This window comes from Pristiophorus japonicus, chromosome 8, assembly GCF_044704955.1.
Source record: "Pristiophorus japonicus isolate sPriJap1 chromosome 8, sPriJap1.hap1, whole genome shotgun sequence".
Lineage (NCBI taxonomy): Eukaryota > Metazoa > Chordata > Chondrichthyes > Pristiophoridae > Pristiophorus > Pristiophorus japonicus.
In genome coordinates, this window is record NC_091984.1 from 118,541,490 (window position 1) to 118,568,525 (window position 27,036).

General features: G+C 43.1%; 1 protein-coding gene across 3 annotated transcripts; it reads left to right on the forward strand.

Moving 5' to 3' along the window:
- The first annotated feature begins 3,763 nt into the window (after positions 1 to 3,763).
- On the forward strand, positions 3,764 to 24,714 carry hsd17b7 (hydroxysteroid (17-beta) dehydrogenase 7). Of its 3 annotated transcripts, none has more exons than XM_070886200.1 (9): positions 3,764 to 3,953; positions 6,421 to 6,624; positions 8,720 to 8,812; positions 12,312 to 12,426; positions 15,874 to 16,068; positions 17,591 to 17,695; positions 17,795 to 17,851; positions 23,820 to 23,918; positions 24,302 to 24,714. In XM_070886200.1, the coding sequence occupies exons 1-9, from the start codon at positions 3,940 to 3,942 to the stop codon at positions 24,398 to 24,400; spliced, it is 981 nt and encodes a 326-aa protein (XP_070742301.1). In that variant the 5' UTR covers positions 3,764 to 3,939; the 3' UTR covers positions 24,401 to 24,714. The 3 variants fall into 3 exon arrangements, with proteins under 3 accessions (XP_070742301.1, XP_070742299.1, XP_070742300.1); XM_070886198.1 differs by lacking the exon at positions 3,764 to 3,953 and adding an exon at positions 4,247 to 4,436; XM_070886199.1 differs by lacking the exon at positions 3,764 to 3,953 and adding an exon at positions 4,247 to 4,436 and having other exon boundaries at positions 15,874 to 16,038.
- The last annotated feature ends 2,322 nt before the right edge of the window (positions 24,715 to 27,036 follow it).

Sequence of the window (27,036 nt, forward strand, 5' to 3'; positions counted from 1 at the left end):
ATATGCGACAGGTAGATTGGTGGGGACCAGGTCAAGTAGTTTTTTTTCCTCGTGTTGGTTTTCTCGCCATCTGCTGCAGGCCCAGTCTGGCAGCTATGTCCTTCAGGACTTGGCCAGCTCAGTCAGTAGTGGTGCTACCGAGCCACTCTTGGTGATGGACATTGAAGTCCCTCACCTGGAGTACTTTGTGTGCCGTTGCTACCCTGAGTGCTTCTCCCAAGTGGTGTTCAACATGGAAGAGTACTGATTAATCAGCTGAGGGAGGGCAGTAGGTGGTAATCAGCAGGAGGTTTCCTTGCCCATGTTTGATCTGATGCCATGAGACTTCATGGGGTCCAGAGTGAATGTTGAGGACTCTCAGAGCCACTCCCTCCTGACTGTATATCACTGTGCCGCCATCTCTGGTGGGACAGGATATAGCCAGGGATGGAGGAACCTGGGACATTGGATGAAAGGTTTGATTCTATGAGTATGACTATGTCGGCTGTTGCGTGACTAGTCTATGGGACAACTTCTCAAATTTTGGCACAAGTCCTCAGATGTTAGTGAGGAGGACTTTACAAGGTCAACTGGGCTGGGTGTGCCGTTGTCATGCCAAAGTCGGTGCCGAGGTCGATGCTGGGTGGTCCGTTCGGTTTTCTTATTATTATTGTTTCTTGTCGTGGTTTGTTACAACTGAGTGACTTGCTTGGCTATTTCAGAGGGTAGTTAAGAGTCAATCACATTGCTGTGGGTTTGGAGTCACATATAGGCCAGACGGGTAAGGACGGCAGATTTCATTCCCTAAAGGACACTTGTGAACCAGATATTTTATTTTGACAATCTGGTAGTTTCACGGTCATAATTACTGATACTAGCATTTTATTCCAGATGTATTTAATTAACTGAATTAAAATTCCACAGCTACACATTGGCCTGGAGTCACAGGTAAGCCAGACCAGATAAGGTGGCAGGCTCCCTTTCCTGAAGGACATTCGTAAACCGTTTGGATTTTTAATGATAATCCAGAAGCTTTCATGGTCACTTTGTTCGTTCCAGCTGACGAGTTACCAGATTTGGTCAATTCAATTTTATAACTTACCATGGTAGGATCTGAAATCATAAAACCTGTGCATTGTTCCACTAACCACAACATTACCATGTTGCATGGAGATACGTTGTATTAATACAACTGAGCGAATCTGATTGTACAACACAATAGTTGCATTCACCTTCTTGTGGCATAACGCAGTTAATGATTCGAACCATGCCTCACCAGAGCTACCGTTCAATCTATTCACAGCCGGATCGAGTTAAGAAATACAAGTGTAAAACCACATGGATGTCCGGTTCAGGTAATAATAAGGTTTGATTTTTACACCCCGGATCCCACTATCATACGAGTAAAATATAGGGCAGCGTGAGCCAACACCCGTAAAAATAAGACGCTCAGACCAACTGGCACCACTGAAATGGAGAAGATATCTGTGACAGGCATGTATTTGTAATAACCAGGTACATGGAGTTTAAAGCCATGTTTGTAGCCATATAGTGCCCAATAAAGAAAATATGCAAAAGAGAGAATGAAAGAACTGGGATCAGCAGTGAGGACAGTATACATAACTGAAAGCTGAATTTAGAATAAATCTGGCCTTGCAGCCAATGCTTTTATAGTATATGAGGATGCTGGACAATCTACCGTGGTGTTGCACAATTGTAGTCTTCACGTGAAGAGAGATTACAGAGCCCTAGGTAATTGGACCAGCACACAGAAATATAATTCAATCCCCATTTAAAATCTGATATTTTGTCCTTATTTTTATATAATATTCCGATTTGATGTTACTATTTATAGCTGAATAACAAAGCAACAGGAATTTGGAAAGCAGAGATATTGGGCTGGAATTTGCAGTAGGTAATAACGCCAAACTATCAGGGTTCTCTGTGGGCTAGGTTTTCCCTAAAGCCCCCCACCGCCGGATTGCCGCCTTAAAAAAAAATGCTAAGATTCTTCAAATAACACTGATGAAAAATTGCATAAAAAAGGGAAAAAATACCGCCGTTGAGAAAATGGATCTTACACGTAGATTCTCGGTGGTTAAACGCGATCCTAGACAAATTGGGCGGTTCTTAACCAGAATGGGCAATAAGTACTCAAATTTAGACTGAGGCGGTGATTGGGCCTAGGGAGGGGGGAAAACACGAAAAATATTTTTTCAATGAAACAAAAAATAAAAATTCAGAAAACATTCTCAAGATCCTTTTTAACTTAATCGTCGTCAAAGAATTTTAACAGAATTATAAAAGAGATCTTTAACTTACCTTTCTTTGCAGTGGTACTTATCTACCACCAAGCTCCGGCTGCTTTTTGTGGGCGGATTTTTTGATCTTACCTACGTGTCACCGCTGAGCCAAGACTCAGTTTTCTCGGCGGTGCACGTGGGCGGTCTGCTCCCCAGCGATATTTTGAAAATGTCGGCGGAACGCTTTAAAAAATGAAGTGAAAACTTTCGCCGGGTGGTTTTCCGCCAAAAATTAGCAGTACTGCTGAGAAAAGCGCGGAAAATGAAGAGGAAAGTTTAGCCCTGTAAATCTGACAGCAACTTCAGAATGTAGCGCATGCGCATCTAAACACGGAAATCCAGAAGTTGCAATCAGTCATTCACTGCTCTAACACTCTGCCTCCCTCCATAGCCGGTAATCAGTAAAATCAGTGAAACTGATGAAAACTTGAGCTTTTCTGCAGTGATATCGCTGTTAAATACATCATTAAATGTTCAGCCTTGTTGGATTAGGTATAACTGGGGTTTTAACAGCATATTGACTGCTAAACAAGCCTCCATTATTTCTTGATTTATACTCCGTCCAACAGCGTAGCTACTAATAGGGGGTCTATGGACTACACCCATCACTGACTTTTCCCCCTTATTATTTCTTATCTCCACCCAAACTGATTCTACATCTTGATCTTCTCAGCCAATATCATTTCTCACGACTGCACTGATCTCATCATTTATTAACAGAGCTACCCTACCTCCTTTTCCTTCCTGTTTATCCTTCTGAATTGTCAAATATCCCTGAATATTCAGTTCCCACCTTTGGTCATCTTGCAACCTCGTTTCTGAATTGGCTATCAGATCATACCCATCTATTTGTACCATCAACTCATCTATCTTGTTACGAGTGCTGCGTGCATTCAGATAAAGAGCTTTTAATTTTGTCTTTTTACCATTTTTTTCTTGCTTTGACCCTACTTTCTGATACTCTTATTTTTATACATTCTGTCCCTTCCTGTCATACTCTGTTTATCATTTCCCCCATCGCTACCATGCTGTATAGCCGCCTCCTTTCTTTTTGGCTTTTTAAATTTCCGCTCACCTGAACCCTCCCCCGCCACACTGTTTAGTTTAAAGCCCTACTTATTTGATTCACCAGGAAACTAGTCTCAACATGGTTCAATTGAAGCCTGTCCCAATGGAACAGCTCCCTCCTATCCCAGTATTGGTGCCAGTGCCCCAGGAATCGAATCCCATTTCTCCCACACAAGTCTTTGAGCCACTCGTTCATTTCTCTGATCTTATTTACCCTATGCAAATTTGCTCGTGGCTCAGGTAGTCCAGAAATTACTACCTTTGTGGTTCTGCTTTTTAATTTAGCCCCTAGCTGCTCATACTCCCTCAGCAGAAACTCTTTCTTTGTCCTATCTATGTCGTTGGTACCCACGTGGACCACGACAACTGGATCCTCCCCCTCCCACTCCAAGTTCCTCTCCAGCCCAGAGGAGATGTCCTTAACCTTGGCCACAGGAGTCGGCTCCTGAAACATCTGGAATGTATTGTTGGTGCTCCTGTTATAGGTTTCAATGTCTGTTGAAAAACTGCCATGGAAAATCATCTCCAATCCATGCCGCCTGTCGATGCAAACAGATGATGCTGTGCAACTGAGGAGAATAAAGATTGAATGGAGAAGAGGGGGTAGGAAGAAAAAGACAGCAATAACTTTAAAACGAGAAATGTCTCAAGCTGCCGATTCTGACAGTCCTATACAAATTCTCCAGTGGCGTTGTAGCTATAAGTGTCTGTATTACTGATCACCCTGCGGGTGTAAGCGGTTGTTTGCTCTTCTCCTAACATGTGTTGGGATCCCGAGATCCTGGGACCATGGGCTGGCCTCCGACTGCTTCGAAATGTCGCGCACTGGGCGGCCTGCCCTTTCTGGTGGCCGGCGCACGCCGTACTTGCACAGCGGCTTAGGAGGCGGTGACGCGTTGTGGTCCGAGGGGGCGGAGCCGCCGGTGATCGAGCGCTTTCACCGGCTCCGTACGCCTGGGAGGGGGAGGAGAAGGAGGCGGCGAGGAGGACAGAAGCTGTGTGCAGTCACCGCGCGAACATGGCTCTGTCGGCCGTTTTCCGAGCATCGTGCGCGCGCAAGGTTGTCCTGGTAACAGGGGCTAACAGGTAACCATGGGGACCGACCTGCGAGACCGGTGATGGGGCTAACAGATAACCATGGAGACTGGCCCGCGAGCCCGGTGTCGGGGGCTAACAAGTAACCATGGAGACTGGCCCGCGAGCCCGGTGTCGGGGGCTAACAAGTAACCATGGAGACTGGCCCGCGAGCCCGGTGTCGGGGACTAACCGGTGATCCCACTGCCTCCTGCCAGGAATGTACCTGTAAAACACAGGGCTGGCAGGAACTCTCCCTTTCTCTTTCCCCTAGCACAACACACAATGGTCACTTGGCACGGGACACAGCATTGTTTGATCCATATCTGGACATTAGTCACTGCCTTGAGCAGAAGGAGAGCCAAGAAAACTATTCATAGAATGGTTTCAGCACAGAAGGAGGCCATTCGGCCCGTCGAGTCCGTGCTTGCTCTCTGCAAGAACACTTCAGCTAGTTCCACTCCCCTGCTCTTTCCCCGTAGCCCTGCAATTTATTTTCCTTCAGACACTTACCCAATTCACTTTTGAAAACCACAATTGAGTCTGCCTCCACCACCCTCTCGGGCAGTGCATTCCAAATCCTAACCACTCACTGCGTAAAAACGTTTTTCCTCATGTCACCTTTGGTTCTGCCAATCACCTTAAATTTGTGTCCTTTGGTTCTCAACCCTTCCACCAATGGGAACAGTTTCTCTCTATCTACTTTGCTTAGACTCCTCATGAACACCTCTAGCAAATCTCCTCTCAATCTTCATTGCTCTGAGGAGAACAACCTCAGCTTCTCCAGTCTATCCACGTAAATGAAATCCCTCATCCCTGGAATCATTCTTGTAAATCTTTTCTGCACCCTCTCTAAGGCCTTCACATCCTTCCTAAAATGAGGTGCCCAGAATTGGATACAATACAGTTGAGGCCGAACCAGTGTTTTATAACGGTTCATTTATAATGTCCCCCTGTCTCTAATATTATGAAATCAGGTAACTTTAAAACTAAACTTTTTTAACCAATTAAATGTCTCACTGATGAGAACAATTAACCAAGTATAATCTGAGTATCTTTTATTTTAAAAATGTTATCTTCATAACTAACCCTTTTTCGTTAGATTTTCAGCACTATTTTAATCATCGCTAATAAAATTAACCATAAAATAGATGCCTATAGTTTCACGGGTTTTTATGTATGCTGCTAAAAAATAGTCGCGCCAACAGCATTTTGGTCAGAATCTATGGATTCAGTGAAAATATAAGAGCTGCATTCTATGGAGAAATAACAGCAAATATGTTGGTGGCTTGTTTGTCGAATGAACATCCCAGACTTTGTATGCTACTAACATTGGACTTTAAACTTCAGGGATAATTGCTTCCTTTCTAAAATATTGAACTTAAATGAAAGGTTGTCAGAAGATCAAAAACCGTTTCCCTGATTCTATCCCTTTTGCTTCTAGCACACTTGCTTTGCCAGTGGCAAAATAGGTCTTCATATTAGACACACTTTAGCTGTGTGTTCAGTTGCAATTGATGTGTTTTTTCATAGACACAAACTGTGCTTGTGATTTAGCGCAGTTCCTTCTGACTACACAACCTTCCATGGCTTTGTACGCTGCCTTTTTTATAAGTGACATTTTGTGCTTGAATTTTTGTCAGTGAAGATCATATGGTGCAAATCTGTAGGCACTTTAATGACATAAAACAATTTTAGAGACATTCTTGAGGTTGTAAAATAACACTAACAAGAACTGAAGATTTCTTCTAATTTTTTTTAAAGCTTTTTGAAACCTTCCTATCACCATCCTCCATGTACCCATTTCCAATCTCTGCATTTCCTCACGTTCCCTGGGGTCTGGCCTTTAGACTTCTCTGGTGGAAATCAACACTGCTTAATACCCTTTCAATGGGGATCCGTTACAGCTCCATTTTATTTATAATTGCCCTGTATAGATACTGCCACTAGCTATGTGTTGCTCTTGCAGTTGCTAACAGCTTTATTTCCTTCCCAGTGGCATTGGCCTGGCTCTTTGTGAACGCATTCTTTCTGAAGATGACCAGATACACCTGTGTATGGCATGTCGAAACATGCAGAAAGCTGAGGTTGCTAAATCTGAACTTCTGCTGTCACATCCTGAGGTTAATATTAGCCTTTTGAAAATCGACGTTGGGAATATTAACTCGGTGATTGAAGCAGCAAAAGAAATAAAGCAAAGGTACCACAATATCATTATCAATAATATCGTTAACGTAGCAAGAATTCAATCGCTTGCCAAGTTGATTTTCAGTGATTATCCCAGCAGACCGATATGAGACGAGATTCTCAATGCCACGTTGTGTAACTACTGAAACTCCTTTGCTGTAAGTTTGAAGAAGAATACTCTTTTAAAAAAAAAAAAAAATGTAAATACTGACATTTCCATTCATTTGTTAAGTTTGTATTTTGTGAGTGTAATTATGGGCTAGTGGCTCGTCTCTGTACTGCCTTCAATGCTTGACTGTCATACTCGTATCTCGGACACCAGAAATAGACACATTCAAGTCATGGTTTGACCAGGGCACTATGCAGTTTGGTCATAACATCCTCTAATTTGTATTTTTCTATTGGTTACATAGGTCAACATGCTATTGGTTTTGTTGATTGCTGCTCTCCATTGTTTGGACATTTTGAGCGTTGAGTCAATGTCTTTTTCAGCTTCATGCTTAGCTATTTCAGTGTTACTTGTGGAATAGTACATGCCCATTTTGCCTCCCTGTGTACAGTACCTTACACTTATTCACATTAAATTCATCTGCCATTTTTTGGCTCCCTTGCATATTTTGTTCAACTCATTCTGTAATTTCTCGGCTGCCTCCTCTGATATTACTGCCCCTCCTAGTTTAGTATCCACTGCAAATTTAACCAATTTGCATTGACTTTTTGCGATAGTGTAAAATGGGTGAAAGCGAGTATGTTTTACATCTCTCCCATTGACTTCAGTGGAAATAAAAATTGGGAGAGATGTAATACGAGCTTATGACTCACTATCACCCATTTTACACTATTGAATAAAGTCAAGATCTACCCCGTAGTGTTTTGTACCTCCTCCTACCTCCTAACAAGTTTTCTATCATTCACCCAGTTTTGAACACACAGTGGCATAACCCAGTAATGTATTAATGTACGCACTTGCCTAACATAGGTAAGCACAGCTTTGAATTTTAGGACTGGCTGATACTGAGATCTGTGAGTCATGTGTGATAAATTTCATCAACCTTTGCTGGGTGTGATGTATTGGGCCAAAAACTGCGGTCGGAGGCGTACCTCCTGAGTACGCCTCTGACCTGCGAAAGGAATACACACCTATCTGATGGCGGCCCTCCTGCAAAAACTTGCGGTCTGACGCTGTGAGGTGGAGGGCAGCGTAATGGCCCAGGGACGCAGGCGGTGTGGAAGCGTACCTGAGGTCATGTGGGCCTGGTCCTTCAATCACAAAACAGAATTCGATTTTAATCATTTCTGAAGGGAATCTCATAATCAGATTTAATTTAGTCCCATAATCAGATTTAATTCAATCCTAAAATCAGATTTAATTTTAATTTACAGGATTGGAATTTAATTCCTAATTAGCTTCATTCCACCAACTTCACTAAAAATGTAATTTTTTGATCATTTTCAACATTTTTTTTCTTATATTTGCAGAAACATTGAAAAACTCATTTGATAGTGTATGTGTATGATTTCCGAGATGAAAATATTTAAAAATGCCTGAGGTATCCCCTTACGCTGTTGCAAACAGGTCCTGCGCCTGTTTGCATCAATCGTAACATTTCCGTATGCAATTGCTGGGCAAACCGATGGAGTCCGCCACCATACCCACTGCAAAATCCGAGCCATTCTATTTTTTACATTTTTTGGCTGATGAAGGTGAGGAATAGATGAGATGAATGTTTTTGCATCCAGATTCAGCATCAGGCACATGTAAGATAGATGTAGCACAGTTAGATGCAAAGAATAAAGTTCTCTCTGCTCTGCCCCATAACTGAAGATGTGAGGAAGATAAACTGCCTTATTTCAAAATCTGTAAATATAATCAATAAGTGTTTTTTAAAAAAAAATAACATTTGTGTCCTGTTCTAAATAACTGATTTATACAAGCTTCTACTTGGTTCATTCAGGCGGTCTAACCTTGTTCGCAACCTAAGAACCTGATCAACCAGCTGTAATCCTGCATTTAATATTAATTGCAACAGAGAAACTTACTCTGCATTTTATGTGTATTGTATATAAGTCAACTTTCACTGAATAGTTAATACTTTGTTTTGATGCAGGTATCAGCGTTTAGATTATCTCTATCTAAATGCTGGGATTATGCCAAATCCTCACTTCAGTTTGAAAGCCTTTCTAAGTGGTCTGTTGTCCAGGTATTGTACCAACAGTGTTTAGAAATAATTGCTTAAGTTTCTGATTCACATTGCTTAAATCTCCTTTTTTTTTAAATTTTTCTAACCCAAGCACAGGCTTTTTGAAAATGTCTGGTAAAAACTATAGCCCTGATTTTAACCTAACCCCCACAGTGGGAAGAGGGCGGGTTTGGATCAGGCATTGTTTTCTACCCCGTCCAATGTTATTCTATATTGAAGTCAGTGGAGCAAAAAGTGAGGCATCCGGCCCAAACCTGCCCTGCTTTCGCCGGGCAATTTACATCGGATTACATCGGATATACGGCACAGAAACAAGCCATTCGGCCCAACCAGTCCATGCTGGTGTTTGTGCTCCACTCGAGTCTCCTCCCATCTTTACTCATCTAAATCTGCATAACCCTCTATTACCTTCTCCCTCATATGCTTGTCTAATCTCCCCTTAAATGCATCTAAACTATTCACTTCAACCACTCTCTGTGGTAGCGAGTTCCACATTCTCGCCACTCTTTGGGTAAAGAAGTTTCTTCTGAATTCCCAATTGGATTTCTTATTTTGATGGCCTCTAGTTATGCCCTTCCCTGCAAGTGGAAATATTCTCTCTCTATCCACTCTATCAAAACCTTTCATAATTTTACAGATGTCTATTGGGTCAGCCCTCTGCCTTTTTTCAAGAGAAAAGAGACCCAGCCTGTTCATCCTTTCCTGATATGTATACCCTCAACTTGGGTTACAATCGGGGCTTCATTTTATTTACTATTGATTACCTTCTGAAACTTCCCATTTTGTATCTCGAAGATCATCATCATCATAGGCAGTCCTTTGAAATTGAGGAAGACTTGCTTCTACTCTAAAAGTGAGTTCTCAGGTAACTGTACAGTCTCTGTCACAGGTGGGACAGATATATCCACAGTGGCACCTACCTTAGAGCAACTAAACTCTAAACTGTAGCTGCTGCCCCCCCTCCCCCCCCACCCGTGTCATGCCACTACTTGCTGCTGCCTCTTCCCTTCTCCCCTTCCCAAAAACAAAGCCCAACTTCGCTTGATACTAACAAAAGTCAAGTTTCAGAAATCTGTTTTCAGCATTTTTAAAACAATAAAAACACACACCGAGTACTTCTAAGCCAAGCCTTGAGCCATTTGCGAGAACATTTATTTCTTGTTTCTTTCCTCACCCTGTCATAAAAGTTGAACATCCTGCCTCAAGACCAGCTCAGGGTCTTGTTGATGGGGTTACTTAAAAGGGTTTCGCCAGCAGTGATCAGGACTAAGATTTGAAATCTGGGAGCCCATTTAGATTACAAGGATGGGACTAGTGGAAATGATGTGGAACAGGATACAGAAGCTGCAGTTTGAAAAGAAAGACTTGTATTTATATACAAAAGCAAAATACTGCAGATGCTGGAATCTGAAATAAAAACAGAATGTTGGAAATCTCAGCGGGTCAGGCAGATCTGTGGAGAGAAAAACAAAGTTAACGGTTCGGGTCGACGATCCTTCGTCAGAACTGCCAAATGTTCGAAAAGAGCACATTCTTAAGCACTGAAAGAGGGAGGGGATGAAAGAATAAAAGGGAAGGTCTGTGATAGGGTGGAAGGCAGGAAAGATTAGAGAGACAAAAGGGATGATGGGCCGAATTGAAATGGTAATGGCAGGAGTTAGAAAAAGATTAGTCTGGATAGGGTGTGAATGGCGGAGTAATGACCAGCTGCCATTAGACACAGAGAAAAAAACAACCCATAAGATTGGCCGGGGGGTGGGGGGTGGGCCAGAGGTTATGCTCTGAAATTGTTGAACTCGATGTTGAGTCCAGAAGGCTGTAAAGTGCCTAAACGAACGATGAGGTGCTGTTCTTCGAGCGTGCGTTGAGCTTCATTGGACAGTGCAGGAGTCCAAAGACAGGTGTGGGAGTGGAGTGGAGAATTAAAGTGACAGGTGACCGGAAGCTCAGGGTCACACTCACGGACTGAACGGAGATGTTCAGCAATGCGGTCACCCAATCTAGGCTCGGTCTCCCAATGTAGAGGAGACCACATCGTGAGCAGCGAATACAGTATACTAAATTGAAAGAAGTGCAAGTAAATTGCTGCTTCACCTGGAAGGAGTATTTGGGGCCTGGATAGTGGGAATGGAGGAGGTAAAAGGGCAGGTGTTGTATTTCCTGCACTTGCGCAGGAAGGTGCCGTGGGAAAGGGAGGGGGTGCTAGTGGTGACTGCGGAATGGACCAGGGTGTCCCTTTGGAATGCTGGGAGGGGAGGGGGAGATGTGATTGTGGTGGGATCACGCTGGAGATGGCGGAGGATGATCCGTTGAACGTGGAAGCTGGTGGGGTGAAAGGTGAGGACTAGGGGAACCCTGTCGTGGTTCTGAGAGGGATGTGAAGGGGTGAGAGCTGTGGGAAATAGAACGGACACGGTCAAAGGCCTTGTTAACCACGACGGAGGGGAATCCTCGGTTGAGGAAAAAGGAAGACATGTCAAAGGCACTGGTGTGAAAGATGGCGTCGTCAGAGCAGATGCGATGGAGACGGAGAAACTGGGAGAATGGAATGGAGTCCTTACAGGATGCAGGGTGGGAGGAAGTGTAGTCCAGGTAGCTGTGGGAGTCAGTGGGCTTATAGTTGAATTGCATTTATATAGTGCCTTTCACGACCACCGGCGTCTCAACGCTTTACAGCTAATTAAGTACTTTTGGAGTGTAGTCACTGTTGTAATGTGGAAATTGTATTTGGAGTTTTTAAAGAGCATGGGGGAATAACAAGGAGAACATTAAAGACATTGGGCTGGATTCTCCTTCGCGATTACCCACCTGAAATTGGGCGGGATAATGACAAAGAATGAGGAAAAACTCCACAGTGCCACCTCCCCTGCATTTCTCTCATCATGCCCACTCTGGGGCTGCTAATGACCACTCCTTTCCTGCACGTAAATAGTGGCAGGAGTGTGGGGCCTGAGTTTCATGGGGATTTGTAGGGGCCTCGTATCCCTCCAGTCTGGCCCCCAATTAATTACTTGTGTAGGCTTCAGTCTCTGCCGAGATTTACAAGGCTGCAGGTCCATCAGTCTTTGGGCCGTTTCACTGGTGGGCTCCCTCTTTGCAGCAGGATCCCCATCAAGACTCCACCATGCTACATCTGTAGCGACCCCCACCCAGGAAACTGGATCAGGTTTGCAGCGGTATCAGAGAGACAGGAAAGAAGTCTCACCTTGCCAGAACACGCTGCTGGAAAAAAATCTCAATTAAAATTTACAAAAAAGTGAATTCCAGTTATATATTCTGCTGTGAATAGAGTTCTGAATGTCTTTTAATGCTTAGTCCACTGCTCACATTACCATTAAAGCTTTCTCCATTTAATAAAATGGTGATTGACTTCTGACTTTGATCTATCCATAGCATGCAATGAACCAATGAATGGGACAGCATGTGTTATGTATTTGTGATCAAGATTAATTGAAGCTAATAGTCATGTTGCCTTGTGATGGTGTTTTCATTTTGACAGAAACATTTTCAGTATGTTTGCAACAGGCGAGGGATTGCTTACCCAGGAAGATTGGCTCACCGATGATGGACTACAGCAGGTCTTCATGACAAATGTCTTTGGACATTTCTTACTGGTAAGGATGTGTGTGTGTGTATATATATATATTATAATATATATATAATATATTCAATACAACTGGGCATGCTCTGCAGTAGGACAGGTTCTAACTCCAGTCTCACACATGAAATTCTTGAGTCACTCAATAGCGAGTAGCAGCTGTGGTGGTTTCCCATTGCCTTCCTCACAGTTTTTATCTTCCTCGTACCTTCTCCTAGCTGGGCTGCAGCCAAAGTTAAAGAGCCGCGCCTACCCCTTACAAGGGGTGGGGAGGGCACCCACAAGTACCCCCACTAGACATAAATCCAGTTTCTGTTTACCGGGGCTGTCTGGAGTGTGGCCTAAACCCATCCTTTCTGACTGAGGTGTGAATACAACCGCTCAGCCAGAGGTCACTCTGTCTAGACACAACATAAGAGCGTAAGAAATAGGAGCAGGAGGAGGCCATTTAGCTGCTCGAGCCTGCTCCGCCATTCAATAAGATGATGGCTGATCTGATCTTGGCCTCAACTCTACTTCCCTGCCCACTCCTCATAACCCTTGACTCCCTTATCGTTCAAAAATATTGTCTATCTCCACCTTAAATATATGACCCAGCCTCCACAGCTCTCTGGGGTAAAGAATTCCAAAGATTCACAACCCTCTGCGAAGAAATTCCTCCTCATTTCTGTTTTTAAATGGGCGACCCCTTTTTCTAAAACTATGCCCCCTAGTTCTAGATTCCCCACAAGGGGAAACATCATCTCTGCATCTTCCCTGTCAAACCCCTCCCCTCCCTCCCCCAGCTTTGCTGGATATCACCCCAGTATTTAGAGACCATATTCTAGTCTCCACTCACTGGGACTGTTTGAAGTGGGGCATGAACCTTTCACCTTCTCAAAGTGTTAATTATAATTGCTGAAGTAAGCTTTCAGCTTTGTCTTCTGCAGGACCTTAATCATCAACCATAAGTAGCGTTGCAATACATTGTTAGAACCAAAACCAATCAGCTATCTGATTGAAAACTTCAACTCCATATTTTGTGTTTTCCATTTAAACAATGTAATTCAAACGTTCTAGAATGTAACAGGGGATATGTATTATCTCTGATTTTTTTTCTCTCTATGGTATATTTATCGTATTAGTTATCTTATTTCCACCTCCTTACCTTTTTTAGTCTTTGCCTCTAGATACAAAACCAAAGATTTGTTTTGTCTTTACCTCCTTTCTCAAAAAAATCATCTACAACTCCACTGTCTTTGCAAACTACCACCCCATCTGCAACCTCCCTTTCCCCTCCAAAGCTCTTGAACATCCCAAATCCGTGCCCCTCTTATCTGCAACTTCATGTTTGAATCTTTCCACTCAGGTTTCCATCCTTGTCACAGAACTGAATGTGCTATAACCAAAGTCACAAATTCCATCCTCTGTGACTCTGACTGTGGTGCATTATGCCTCCTTGTTCTCCTTGACTTCTCTGCAGCCGTTGATGTGGTTGATAACACCAACCTCCTCCAATACATTTCCTCTGTGGTCCAGGTCAGTGGAATTGCTTTCACTTGGTTCCAATCAAAGCGAGAAATATCTATTCCAAGCATCTCCAGCAATGGCTTCTCTTCCTGCTCCCACACCGTTACCATGGAGTCCGCTAAGGATCTCTACTTGACCCCCTTTTCTTCCTCATCTCTATGCTGTCCCTATCAACATCATCCTCCGACATGGGGTCAGCTTCCACATATAAGCTGACGACATCCAGCTCCACCTCTTCTCCCAACCCCTCTACCGACCTTGTGTTGTCATACTGCTTGTCCAATATCCAGTCCTGAATGAGCCACAATTTCCTCCAGTTAAAGCTTTGGGAAAACTGAAGCCATTGTCATCAGCCCTCATCACCAACGCTGTTCTCTAGCCACTGATTTCATCCCCCTTCTCAGCCATTGTCTCAGGCTAAACCAGACTGTTTGCGATCTCTGTTTCCTATTCGACCCATTATTCTCTGTTGGAAAGACCGTCCACTTGCATCTCCATGACATCGGTCTGCTACATTTAATGACCTGTATATTTACATTTAAAATTGTACCATATAAATTGTCATTCCTTTACTTATTCTCATTTCCAAAATGTATTGATTCACATTTTGTTACTTTGAACTGCAGCTGACACCTCTCTGCTCATCTCCTATCTATGTTCTCTTGCAGAATTACACAGTTTACCATAACACCGTCAAAATTTGATGTCAACAACAAATTTTGATATTTCTCCCTCAATTTCTAAGTCCAGCTCATTTATGTATATAGTAAATATAAGAGTGGTCCCAACACAGACCCATGTGAACACTACTCAACATGTCTTTTCTGATTAACTAGTGTTCCATCTCATTGCTGTTTGTGGAGCCTTGCTATGCACAAATTGGCTACCACGTTTGCCTGCATAATGATAGTAACGACACTTTGAAAGTAATTAATTGGCTGGAAAATGCTTTGCTATATCTTGAGAATGTGAAAGGCGCTGTAAAAATGGAAGTTCTTTTTTCTCAGTCCATTTTGCTTTCTGCCCTCCAACCATTTCTTAAACTATGTGACTACATACCTCTTTAATTCCATGAACCATTATCTTTGTTACAATTCTTGTACATTGTATCTTAGCAAATGCTTTGTGAAATCCACATAAGCCGCCGCATTCACTTCATTTCCTTTATCTCTGCCAAAATTTAGAAATTCCAGGTATAACATTTGGTCTCAATTTTCTGCTTTTCCAAAGAAAGCAAATTGGTACCACAGTTTATAATGAAAATTAGCAAAAAAAGCAGCACATGGACCTAAAATTGGTTCAAAAAAGAAAGAAAGACTTGGATTTATAAAGCACCTTTCACGACCACCAGATATCTCAAAGCACTTTCCAGCCAATGAAGTACTTTTGGACTGTAGTCACTGCTGTAAACGCGGCAGCCAATTTGTGCACAGCAAGCTCCCACAAACAGCAAAGTGATAATGATCAGATAATCTGTTTTTTAGTTATGTTGATTGAGAGATAAATATTTGCCAGGACACCGGGGAGAACTCCCCTGCTCTTCTTCAAAATAGTGCCATGGGATCTTTTACATTCATTTGAGAGAGCAGACGGAGTGTCGGTTTAACATCTCTTCCGAAATACGGCACCTCTGACAGTGCAGCACTCCCTCAGCACTGCACTGGAGTGTCAACCTAGATTTATGTGCTCAAATCTCTGGAGTGGGACTTGAGCCCACAACCTTCTGACTTAGCGGTGAGTGTGCTACCCACTGAGATTATGCTACCCGCTGACACTAGATTTATACCATGTTCAGGGAAGCATCTAGTGTGACCAAACAGTGTAAATTTAATGCCTTAGCCTTTTATAAGGAAAAGAGAGAAGGAAAGAGGTCATGAGGAAAATGTTGAAGAGATGGAGAAAACATGTTATGCAGCTAAATTATTCATTTTTTAATAAAATGTTCATTTCATAGATACGAAACCTGGAATCTATGCTCTGTCAAGCTGGTTGTGCATCAGAGGTAGTTTGGACATCATCTAGTAATGCAAGGAAGTCTGACTTCAGTCTAACTGACTATCAGCACAGCCAAGGCCAGCAATCCTACAGTTCATCCAAATATGCAACTGATCTTCTGAGTGTAAGCTTGAACAAGCACTATAATAGCAAGGTGATATTAATTGTTGCAGCACACTTGACAAAAATGTAAAGATTGCAATGAGGTATATTGTAAATTTGAACAAGCTACTTTACTTGTGAACAGTAACGTTGTCAAAGTTTGGAATCGATTAGAAACAACTTTTCAAATATCTGGCTGATATAGTGAATGCTAGTGGACCTGTTTGTATACATGTTGAAGCACTTACTACCCAATTGAAGTGTCAGAAATTTTTCTTCCCATTAATAGATTATAAGCCCAAGGGACTCCTTGCATTGTGCCCTTCCTAACTTTCCTGTAGGTAGGACTGGTCTGTTTATATATGCAGTACATCATCATCATCATCATCATCATAGGCGGTCTCTCGAATGAGGATGACTTGCTTCCACACGAGTTCACAGATGTTTCAATGAAGGACCCGATGTTCCAGTTCTGAACTCCAATTGAAGGGGTGGAAAATGCCTGTGTGTGGAGTTTTTTAACGTGTGGTGACCGTTGCACATCAGCCACCACACAGGCTTGACAGAGCTAGGCCTTTATCCAGTGGCGAGGGTTAACCAGGACAACTGGAGACCTGCTCTGCTGCATGGACCTAGTGCGCACACATATCGCAGTGTGGTCTGACCCGTGCTGCCCTCTGCTCTTCTGGGCCCTGTACCCTCATCTGTCGCACCTCCGCCACAATCTCTCTCGGCTCCTCCGTCACAAATCAGTACAGCAATCCTGAAGCACTTTAAGAGGATGTGGACATCAAAATTAGGAAAGCTTAAATTTTTAAAGATTTAATATAGTCTGGGGAGATTCTTGATTAGAATATGGAAGAAAGAACTACTACAGGTATTTTTTTTTAAACTCTGGAGACATACCTGAAATCTGTACATACACTAAGTGTACTTCCAGTCAGTAAGAACCAACTCTAAGCCTGTGAAGAAGTCACAGCTTTAAAGAGAAAAGGCTTAATGAAGTTGGCAAGTTGTATAACAGATACTGAATTTTTATCACTGTTTGTTTGGTGCCAGGGTTCAATACTTTTATTGTCTTATGAAAATCAGTTCATAAAAGGAGGGAGAGATGGAAGTGAGGAGGGAGAAAGTAATGTCAACACATTTCAGCATGCACTTCCATTGATGAATAAACGAGCCAGAAAAGTGACTATTGTTGATGGCAGTGTACTGTAATGCTGCCATTGCATTCCATAGGAAAGAAGATAGAAATAAGTTGACTCCATTGTCTAAACATATGAAAAATTAATTCCTGGAAAACCTACAAATTCACAAAATTTTAACTTTCAACAAGATATGTTTAAAACATTATTGGCTGGAGCTGTAGATTTAATGCTTCGTGTGCATCATGGAAGGAGTCTGTCCTTGTGCCTGCACTTCAGCTACATTGCCAAAATTACATCTTTGTCAATCGAATTTTTATTCTTTCAACAAGTTACTGTTTTCAGACACGAGTAGGGCTTTTGGAATTGGTCAAACACATACTTTAACATGGTCTTTCTGACTGCCCAATTACTCTATATTGTTTCCAGGGCCTGTTTTCCAGTGTGGTGTGTCCGGGTCTTGTTTTGACTAATTTGACCTATGGTATCTTTCCTCCTGTCTTCTGGACATTAATTACACCCATTTTGTGGCTGGTGAGTAGAATGTCTCTGGCATTTTCAAACAATTCAGAACAGCTGCTTTGTTACATTTGCACTTTTAATAATGTTTCTGTTGCTTGTTCTGTTCACCAGATTCGTGTATTCACAAACTCATTTAATTTGAGCCCGTACAATGGAACAGAAGCATTGGTAGGTAGTCTGAAAAGAAGAAAATGGTATTAATATCACAAAATAAATTGTTTAAATCCTTTATTATCATCAACAACTCACACCATTTTATGTAAAACAAAGTTTTAAGATCTTTATGGGTCAAAATTTATTCCCAAAGGACAATCACTAAATGTCTTCATCTACACACATTGCTAATGAAATTATCCAAAGGTGACAAGTCGGGTAAATTCCCATGTGTACATACATACCTTAAGAGTCATCTGATCAAATGCAAACTTCAAATGGCATACATATTAAGGCATAAACTACTGCATGATACTGCCAGTAATGGTAAAATACTGATGGTTCAAAATTGTGATTCGCAAGAGATTTTAAAAAAAACAAACGTAAGGCTTTGGCACAAGAGGAAGATGTGGGCGCACAAATCGCCTTCGCTGCTTTCCTGTTCCTATATAACTAGCTCAACATAACAAAGGCCCAGACCTCCGTCTGGGAATAGTCCACGATGTGAGGAGACCCTAAAGGGAGGAGGAAGAATAAACTAAAGGAATGGGGATTATAAACAGTTTAGGTACATCTAACCTTGGCAGAGTATGGATTCTAAAGAGCCTTGGGTCGTTTTCTAACAATACATGACTACTGCTTATGACAATGCATTCTGGAAACTGACTACTACAATCTGCTCAGCAGTGTTGGAAGCCTTTTTTCCCCAGAGCTGCACACAAAGTCAAGCAATGTTAGTTTTTGAATTTGTATTGGAAGTAAAATTTTAAATTATTGCAGTGGAATTAGAAGTTGCAAGAAAATTGCGCAAATAGAATTAAAGTTCTCACTGTATTTTATAAGTTGTGTAGCTGTCTTTATACATTCTAGTTGGCCTCTAGGGACTCAATCATCCAGGGCTCCTGGGAATTCCTGTTTACTCTCCATTGACCCCTACTGGAAAATGTGCGTAGGGAAGAACAGGACCGTAGTTGGCTTTGGCACTTCCATGATTGAATCTCCTACCAATACTGGGCTCACACATGAAGTATGATCACTTTGGTGAAGTACTGGAGTGTAAATGCAACTAATTGAACTATACCCTAGCATGAGTCCCTGTTTTCCAGGATAGGGTGGGGAAAAAAACACACACAATATGGCTGAGCTTGGAACAGTTTTTCATAGCTCCAATGTGTGATGTGAGATGTAGTGTATTTTAAATGCGAGGTGCAAATAGGATGGTTGGCTAAGTATCATCACAAATGAGGCTGGCCATAAAATATTTGATCCCTTAAGTTGATGAAAATATTTATTTACTGGTATCTTTTCTGTTTCTTTGCAACCTGAGTATAAATAATTCAGTGTCATTGTGTACATAGAAAGTACCAAAATAATCATCAATTTTGTCATAAAAATCTTCATTTAAAAAAAAAACCTGACCTATGTAAACAATAAGAAGCCATGACTGATTGATGCAGTTCCAATGATCTCACAGCTGATCACAGTTTTGTAGCCATGTGCACTCAGTCTGTGTAGCTTTTGCCTCCAATGGTCAGTGGATTCTTGGAGATTACAGTATAATTCAGTTGTCCCACAAACCCCCACCATTACAAAATAGCAGAACAAACTAACTTTAGTGCAGGGATCAGTTCTATGAAGTCATTAAATCATTACAAAAGTTAATTATTTTCAAATGATTTTTTAAATTCTAGGCCATATTGCCCTCTTTTTGTGTCTTTCGGCCTTACTGGGCCATAGATCTCTAGATGTACCATTGACCTGCTCCTCAAGAGTCCAGGTATGCTGCCAATGATTGGCTGCTAGAAAACATGCGAGAGTGGCCTATTGACCACTATTGGTAATTCTCTGCATGTAGGGAGACAGTCTACCTCTGCCTCTGATTGTGATCTTCCCACACCACACTCTGGGCTGGATTTTACCAACCTTGGCGGGTAATGTTCTTGGCGAGTCCCAACCCCCCCAGCTCTGTCGATCCCGGCCTCCGATATGATTTTACGATGATGGGGATTGTTAAGTCCGCCGTGCGAGGTTCCCGGCCAATTACCACCTTAAATACATTCAATGACCCAGTCTCCACAGCTCTCTGGGATAAAGAATTCCAAAGATTCATAACCCTCTGAGAGAAGAAATTCCTGCTCATTTTTGTTTTAAATGGGCGACCCTTATTCTGAAACTATGCCCCCTAGTTCTAGATTCCCCCATAAGGGGATTCATCCTCTCTGCATCTACTCTGTCAAGCCCCCTCATAATCTTCTACATTTCAGTAAGATCACCTCTCATTCTTCTAAACTCCAATGAGTATAGGCCCAACCTGCTCAACCTTTCTTCATAAGACAACCCCTTATCTCAGGAATCAACCTCATGAACCTTCTCTGAACTACCTCCAATGCAAGTATATCCCTCCTTAAATAAGGAGACCAAACTGTACACAGTACTCCAGGTGTGATCTCACCAACGCCCTGTACAGTTGTAGCAGAATTTCCCTACTTTTATACTCCGTTCCCCTTGCAATAAAGGCCAACATTCCATTTGCCTTCCTAATTACTTGCTGTACCTGCATACTAACTTTTTGTGTTTCATGTATAAGGACCCCCAGATCCCTCTGTGCTGTAGCATTTTGTAATCTCTCCCCATTTAAATAATAATTTGCTTTTTTATTTATCCTACCAAAGTGGATAACCTCACATTTTCCCACATTATACTCCATCTGCCAAATTTTTGCCCACTCACTGAGCCTATCCATGGGCCCAAATTTGGCCAGTACAGCTTTCTGGCGCACTCACCAGAGGTGTGCCGCTTTTGTAGAACTCCAAGGGTGCCAAAAATCTTCGGGCCGAGTTTGGCCGCTCCCCAGCCTCTCCTCCATGGTGGCTCCTCGCCCCCAGAATCTGAGTGTGTGTGCTGCAGGCTGTGTGGGAGGGGCAACGCTCGCCGTCCCTATCCCAGGCCGAGTGGCCTGCCGCACAGGCCGGCCGCTGCCTTCCCGCTGAGGGCTGCAAGAAACAGGTTGGTGGGGGAATGAGTTGTGATCAGGGGTGGTGGGGGGAGGGGGAAGAGTTTTGGGGTGGGGGAGGTGAAGAGTTTTGGCGGGGGGGGGGTAAAGAGTTTTGATCCAGTGGGGTGGGGAGGGGGAGTGCTCCCCCGTTAAGATACCGCATTCACCACCCGCCCCCCCCCCCCCCCATAACCTGACCTTTAGTTCAGGGGGTGGAACCTCGATCTGTGCCAAAAAGATCGGGCTGCCATGGTAACCAGAGACACAATGCGAGCTGAGGCTGCAAAGTGAATTATGCAGCCAGCTCCCAAGACATTAAAAGAATTGAAAAAGCCGAAGGGCTAGTGCTGCGGTGCCATTCTCGGTCCCCGGGACTCAATGCGAGTGCACACGCACACGCGCGCACACACACACCCCTTTATCCACCCTGCTCGTTACATCCTCAGACCATAGCAAATTTGTCAAACGTGATTTCCCTTTCAGAAAACCATGCTCACACTGCTTGACTTTGTTCTGATTTTCTAAATGTCCTGCTATTACTTTCTGAATAATGGACTCCAGCATTTTCCCAATGACAGATGTTAGGCTAACTGGTCTATAGTTTCCCACTATCTCTGCAGCCACTTCTTTTAAGATCCAAGGATGCAGGCCATCAGGTCCAGGGGATTTGTCCAACTTTAGTCCCATTCGTTTGCCTAGTACTTTTTCTCTAGTGATAGTGATTGTTTTAAGTTCCTCCCTCCCAATAGCCCCTTGATTATCAATTATTGGGATGCTTTTAGTGCCTTCTACTGTGAAGACCAATATAAAATATTTGTTCAAACTCTCTGCCACTTCCCTGTTTCCCATTATTAAATCCCCAGTCTCATCCTCTAAGGGACAATGTTTACTTTAGCTACTCTCTTCCTTTTTAAATACCTGTCAAAGCTCTTGCTGTCTTATATTTCTTGCTAGTTTACTCTCATAAACGATCTTCTCTCTCTTTATTATTTTTTTAGTTGTCTTATGCTGGTTTCTAAAAATGTCCCAATCCTCTGGCCTTCCACTATTCTTTGCAACATTGTATGCCTTTGTTTGCAATTTGATACCATCCTTTACTTCCTTAGTTAGCCACGGATGGTTCATCCTTCTCACTAGCCACCCTTCACACTCGCCCTCATCCTTGTCCAATCATACCAACTAACAACACACAAGGGTGCTGGGTGCACTTGGGTGTAATTGCCAATGTTCATGCGAAGCTTCTGTTAATGTGCTGTCAAACATTGAAATCTTTATTTTCAACACTTTGTCTTCTTGGACAGATTTGGGGGCATCCTTTGGAAGTGGCTTAGTGAGTTCCAGTGAATGGTGAGACACAACGGTTACCCCCCGTCCCCCCAATGGCGATGAGTGTGAAAGGAATGGCTTGGGCATTGTAGGGATGCTTTATAGTGTTGGTGTGAGGTGGTGCTAACCTGGCGCATCATGTGACAGCCAGCATGTGCAGCGTCAAGTGAAGTAAATCTGGCCATGGTGAGGTCATCCCTGGTGTCCCGGGCAGTAACGTGGTCAGGTGATGATGCCCTGTGTCCAGTGCGGAGAAGGTTGTTAGAAACATAGAAACACAAAAAATAGGTGCAGGAGTAGGCCATTCGGCCCTTCGAGCCTGCACCACCATTCAATAAGATCATGGCTGATCATTCACCTCAGAACCCCTTTCCCGCTTTCTCTCCATACCCCTTGATCCGTTTAGCCATAAGGGCCATATCTAAGTCCCTCTTGAATATATCCAATGAACTGGCATCAATAACTCTCTGCAGTAGGGAATTCCACAGGTTAACAACTCTGAGTGAAGAAGTTTCTCCTCATCTCAGTCCTAAATGGCTTACCCCTTATCCTTAGATTATGTCCCCTGGTTCTGGACTTCCCCAACATTGGGAACATTCTTCCTGCATCTAACCTGTCCAGTCCTGTCAGAATTTGATATGTTTCTTTGAGATCCCCTCTCATCCTTCTAAACTCCAGTGAATACAGGCCCAGTCGATCCAGTTTCTCCTCATATGTCAGTCCTGCCATCCCGGGAGATGCTGGTGTGCCTGGTGATGCTGGTGATGTTGGTGTTGGGGCTGCTCGTAGTGGGATTCTGAGGACCAAGGTGAGATTTTTTTCAAGGGCACTGATAGTGATGGAATAGATGGCAGATGAAGTTTAGATGACAGAAGCGATCTGTCAGCGGTGAGAGAGATTGCTCCAAGGAGGTGACACTGGATAGAGAGTTCACTGCAAACACTTCACACCTCCATGAAGCTGAAAAGTGTATTCCAAATCCTGAAGGCTTCAGCTTCTAAGATTGGTAATTGAACAGCTGTGAAATGGTAGCTTTCATACTACTTTTGCAGCTGTCAACTATTCACAGCAATGGAGAGTCATTGAGAACCCGACATACTTACCTGACATGATCCCCGAGTGCTGGGAACCTCGTAAAAATAACTTGGAAAAATTGTTAGGACCTGGCAAAATGTTGGCTACTTAAGTATCTCAATTGTCTGACCCGCTGCTTAGTACCGGGTCAGCAAACAGCAGGGAAAATAACAAGGTGGCAGGTTCAGAGTAGACTTCCGCCCCGCTGTCAATCACAGCCATTTTGACAGTGGACCCGCCTCCAAACTCTCACTTGCATGGCCGGTAAAATTCCGGCCTCTGAATTTAAACAAAAGTTTATGATTGATCTGCATTCTATTTCAATCTGCCTATAACTAAATACAATGCACTAGATTATTTCTATAAGGCTGGTTTAGGGAGTGATGCAAGATGTGAATTCCTCATAAACCTGTTATGTCGTAGATTGTGTTGGTGTGAGGAGTTGGTACACTGAAAGAGAAATGTCACATTTTGTTCTAACTTTCCCATTTGTTTTGTGATTTTTTTTTAAAGGAACTTTTATGTGGTGATTGCTAACAGTGCTATTAAGCTTCTTATTCCATTTCTGTTCTTTAAAATTATTTTTAGGTTTGGCTGTTCAGACAGAAGCCAGAGTCACTGGACCCATTGGTGAAATACCACAGCTGTACATCTGGATTAGGGAATAATTACGTAACCTCATGCAAGGTTAGGTGACTATAAGTATATTATAACAACTACAGTGAATTCGCCAGATTATTTATAACCCCTTTTTATTGGATCTTTTACAACATCAAAGAATACATGTGCATTGGATTATATGGCATCGGATTTAAGTACAGTTGAAGCCAGCTAATTTGGTGGAAAAATAACTTTTTCTATCTATCAGAATGTTTCAATATTGCCATCAGTATTAATCCAAATAGATCAGGACTCTTGCTACCTGAGAAATTGTCCTTGTAAATTAACAACATCATTGCTATTCAGAAATTTTGAAGGCTGCCAGTGATTTTTTTAATTAATGGAAATAATTGTTGTGGTCTGTCTGCACAGCTTCCTTTGAGATAACAGGTCTTTTGTATTCTTCCTAGATGGATGTTGATGTTGAAACGGCTGAAATATTTTACCAAGAGTTGTTGAAGCTCGAAAGCAAGATGAAAGCAAATAATGATACTGGGGACCATAGCTAACATATTGGGCCCAAGTTTCCACATGATCTGCGCCTGATTTTTAGGAGCAACTGGTGGAGAACGGACTATCTTAGAAATTGCAATTCTTCACATTTTTTTTTCTGCAGTTCTAGTCAGGTAGAACAGTTCTACTTTGGAACAGAATTTTATCTTCAAAAGGGGGCGTGTCCGGCCACTGACGCCTGATTTCAAAGTTTCCACAGTGAAAACGTACTCCAAACTATCTTAGAATGGAGCAAGTGAAGATTTTTGTAAAACTGAAAAAACCTGTTCTACACATTAAAAAATCAGGCGCAGGTTACAAATTAGGCGTAGGGGAGGGAGGGGGGGAAGGGAAGTCATTAAATTCTACAATAAATCCTTAGTTATACTTATACAAATATTATGCAAATAAATCCAACCTGAATAAACATTTATAATAAAGAAAAGATTAAATAAACCATGTTCCTACCTGTGTGAAAGTTCTTCAGGCAGACCTTTAGGAAGCGGTTTGCCGTCGGGACCGAAGGCTGAACGGGCCGGGCCCGAGATTTCGGGCAGGGCCCATCCCCAGCACCAGAGGTAGGTGGCGTTGGGTCGGGTCGGGGAGAGGTTTGGTTCGGGTCGGCGGGGGAGGGGGGGAGAGAGGGAGGGGGAGGTCAGGTCAGGGAGGGGGAGGTCAGGTCGGGGAGAGGGAGGGAGGTCGGGGAGAGGGAGATTAGGTCGGGGAGAGGGAGGTCAGGTCGAATCCAGTCCGGGGGCGAGAGTAGAGTCGGGTGGGAGCGGCAGACGGGTCGGGTCCGGTCGGGGTGGGGGGGGCGGAAGCAGGAGCGGCAGCGACAGGCGGGTCGAGTCGGGTCCAGTCCGGTCGGCGGGGGGGGGGGGGGGAAAGCAGGAGCGGGAGTCAGCAGGAAGCAGGAGCTGGCCGTGGGAGGAGCCTTATTCACGCAGCCCCAGTGAGGCCATTCGGCCAGGGCTAGGGGCTGCGTGTTTCGGGCCCCTCCCACACAGTTTCGGGCGCCTGGAGCTACTGCACTTGCGTGCCCACTGTAGCGCGCATGTGCAGAGCTCCCGGCACTGTTTTCAGCGCAGGGTCCTCGCTCCGCCCCCTACAGCTCCTGCTGCGCCGTGCCGAGGGCCAGAGGACCTGCAGGGAGGTGGAGAATAAGGAGGGGTTTTTTAGGCGCACTTTGTGGCGCGAAAAACGGGCGCCCAGCTCGGAGGGGCGCCCGTTTTTTATCGTGTGGAAACTTGGGCCCAATGTACTGTTGATCATAGTGCATGCAACAATACTTAATGGGAGCATATAGAAATTTGTTTATTAAATGGTGATTCTTAACACAAGTGTAAACCCTTTAATTATGGAATCTATGTTGCACTTAATTCAAAACAATTCCATTTACTGTCTTTATTAACAAGTTTATTTCTGGAATATTCTACTGACATCATTCCTCTGCTTGAATGCCCCCAAAGAATTGGCCACAGTCAAACGATTAACCAGCTTTCTGTTTTGGTAGGTGGGGGAGGGGGCGGGGGGAATATATTTTACTGGCCAGCCTGGGTATTTTTTGGGTGAGATTATTGTATTCCTAGTATAGATGGTAATGAGAAAAATGGTATTGAACTATCTCCATTCCAATCCTTCCTAATAAATTTAGGTGTCTGAATCTTCTAAAAAAAAAAAATGGGGGAACATAATTAATATAGTTTTTAAGCAATATTCATAAGAACAATACAGTTAAATTCCAGCAAATTGTAACTAATCATGATTTTTTTTTAAAATCACACATTTGATCTTAATGACACCCTTTTGGTTTAGTAGTGAGCTCAAGGGGAGTTGGTTACCTCCCTGCCTTCTTGCCTAGGGAATGATGCATAGCATAGCATAAGAACATTTAAAGAGGTACAGGGGGAAAATAGTGTCTCATTTCCTAAGAAAGAACTCGCATTTATATAATGACTTCACTTCTCCAGTGCATTCCAAGACATCAATTAATTTTTTTTGAAGTGTAATTACTGTTGTTAAGTAGGCAAATACAACCATCAAATTCCAGACAGCAAGGTTCCACAAACAGCAAATGAGATAAATGATCAGTTTTGGTGGTGGTGGTGGTGGAGAAATAAATGTTGACGAGGACACTGGGAAAACTCCTCTGCTCTTCTGAGTGCAATGGGGTATTTTACATCTGTGCCTCAGTGTATCATCTGTTCCAAAAGACAGCACCACTGATAATGCAGAGCTCCCTCACTACTACACTGCAGTGTCAGCTGAGATGATGTTCTCAAGTTTGTAGTGGGATTTGAATTCATAGAAACATAGAAAATAGGTGCAGGAGCAGGCCATTCAGCCCTTCTAGCCTGCACCGCCATTCAATGAGTTCATGACTGAACATGAAACTTCAGTACCCCCTTCCTGCTTTCACGCCATACCCCTTGATCCCCCGAGTCGTAAGGACTTCATCTAACTCCCTTTTGAATATATTTAGTGAATTGGCCTCAACTACTCTCTGTGGTAGAGAATTCCACAGGTTCACCACTCTCTGGGTGAAGAAGTTTCTCCTCATCTCGGTCCTAAATGGCTTACCCCTTATCCTTAGACTGTGACCCCTGGTTCTGGACTTCCCCAACATTGGGAACATTCTTCCTGCATCTAACCT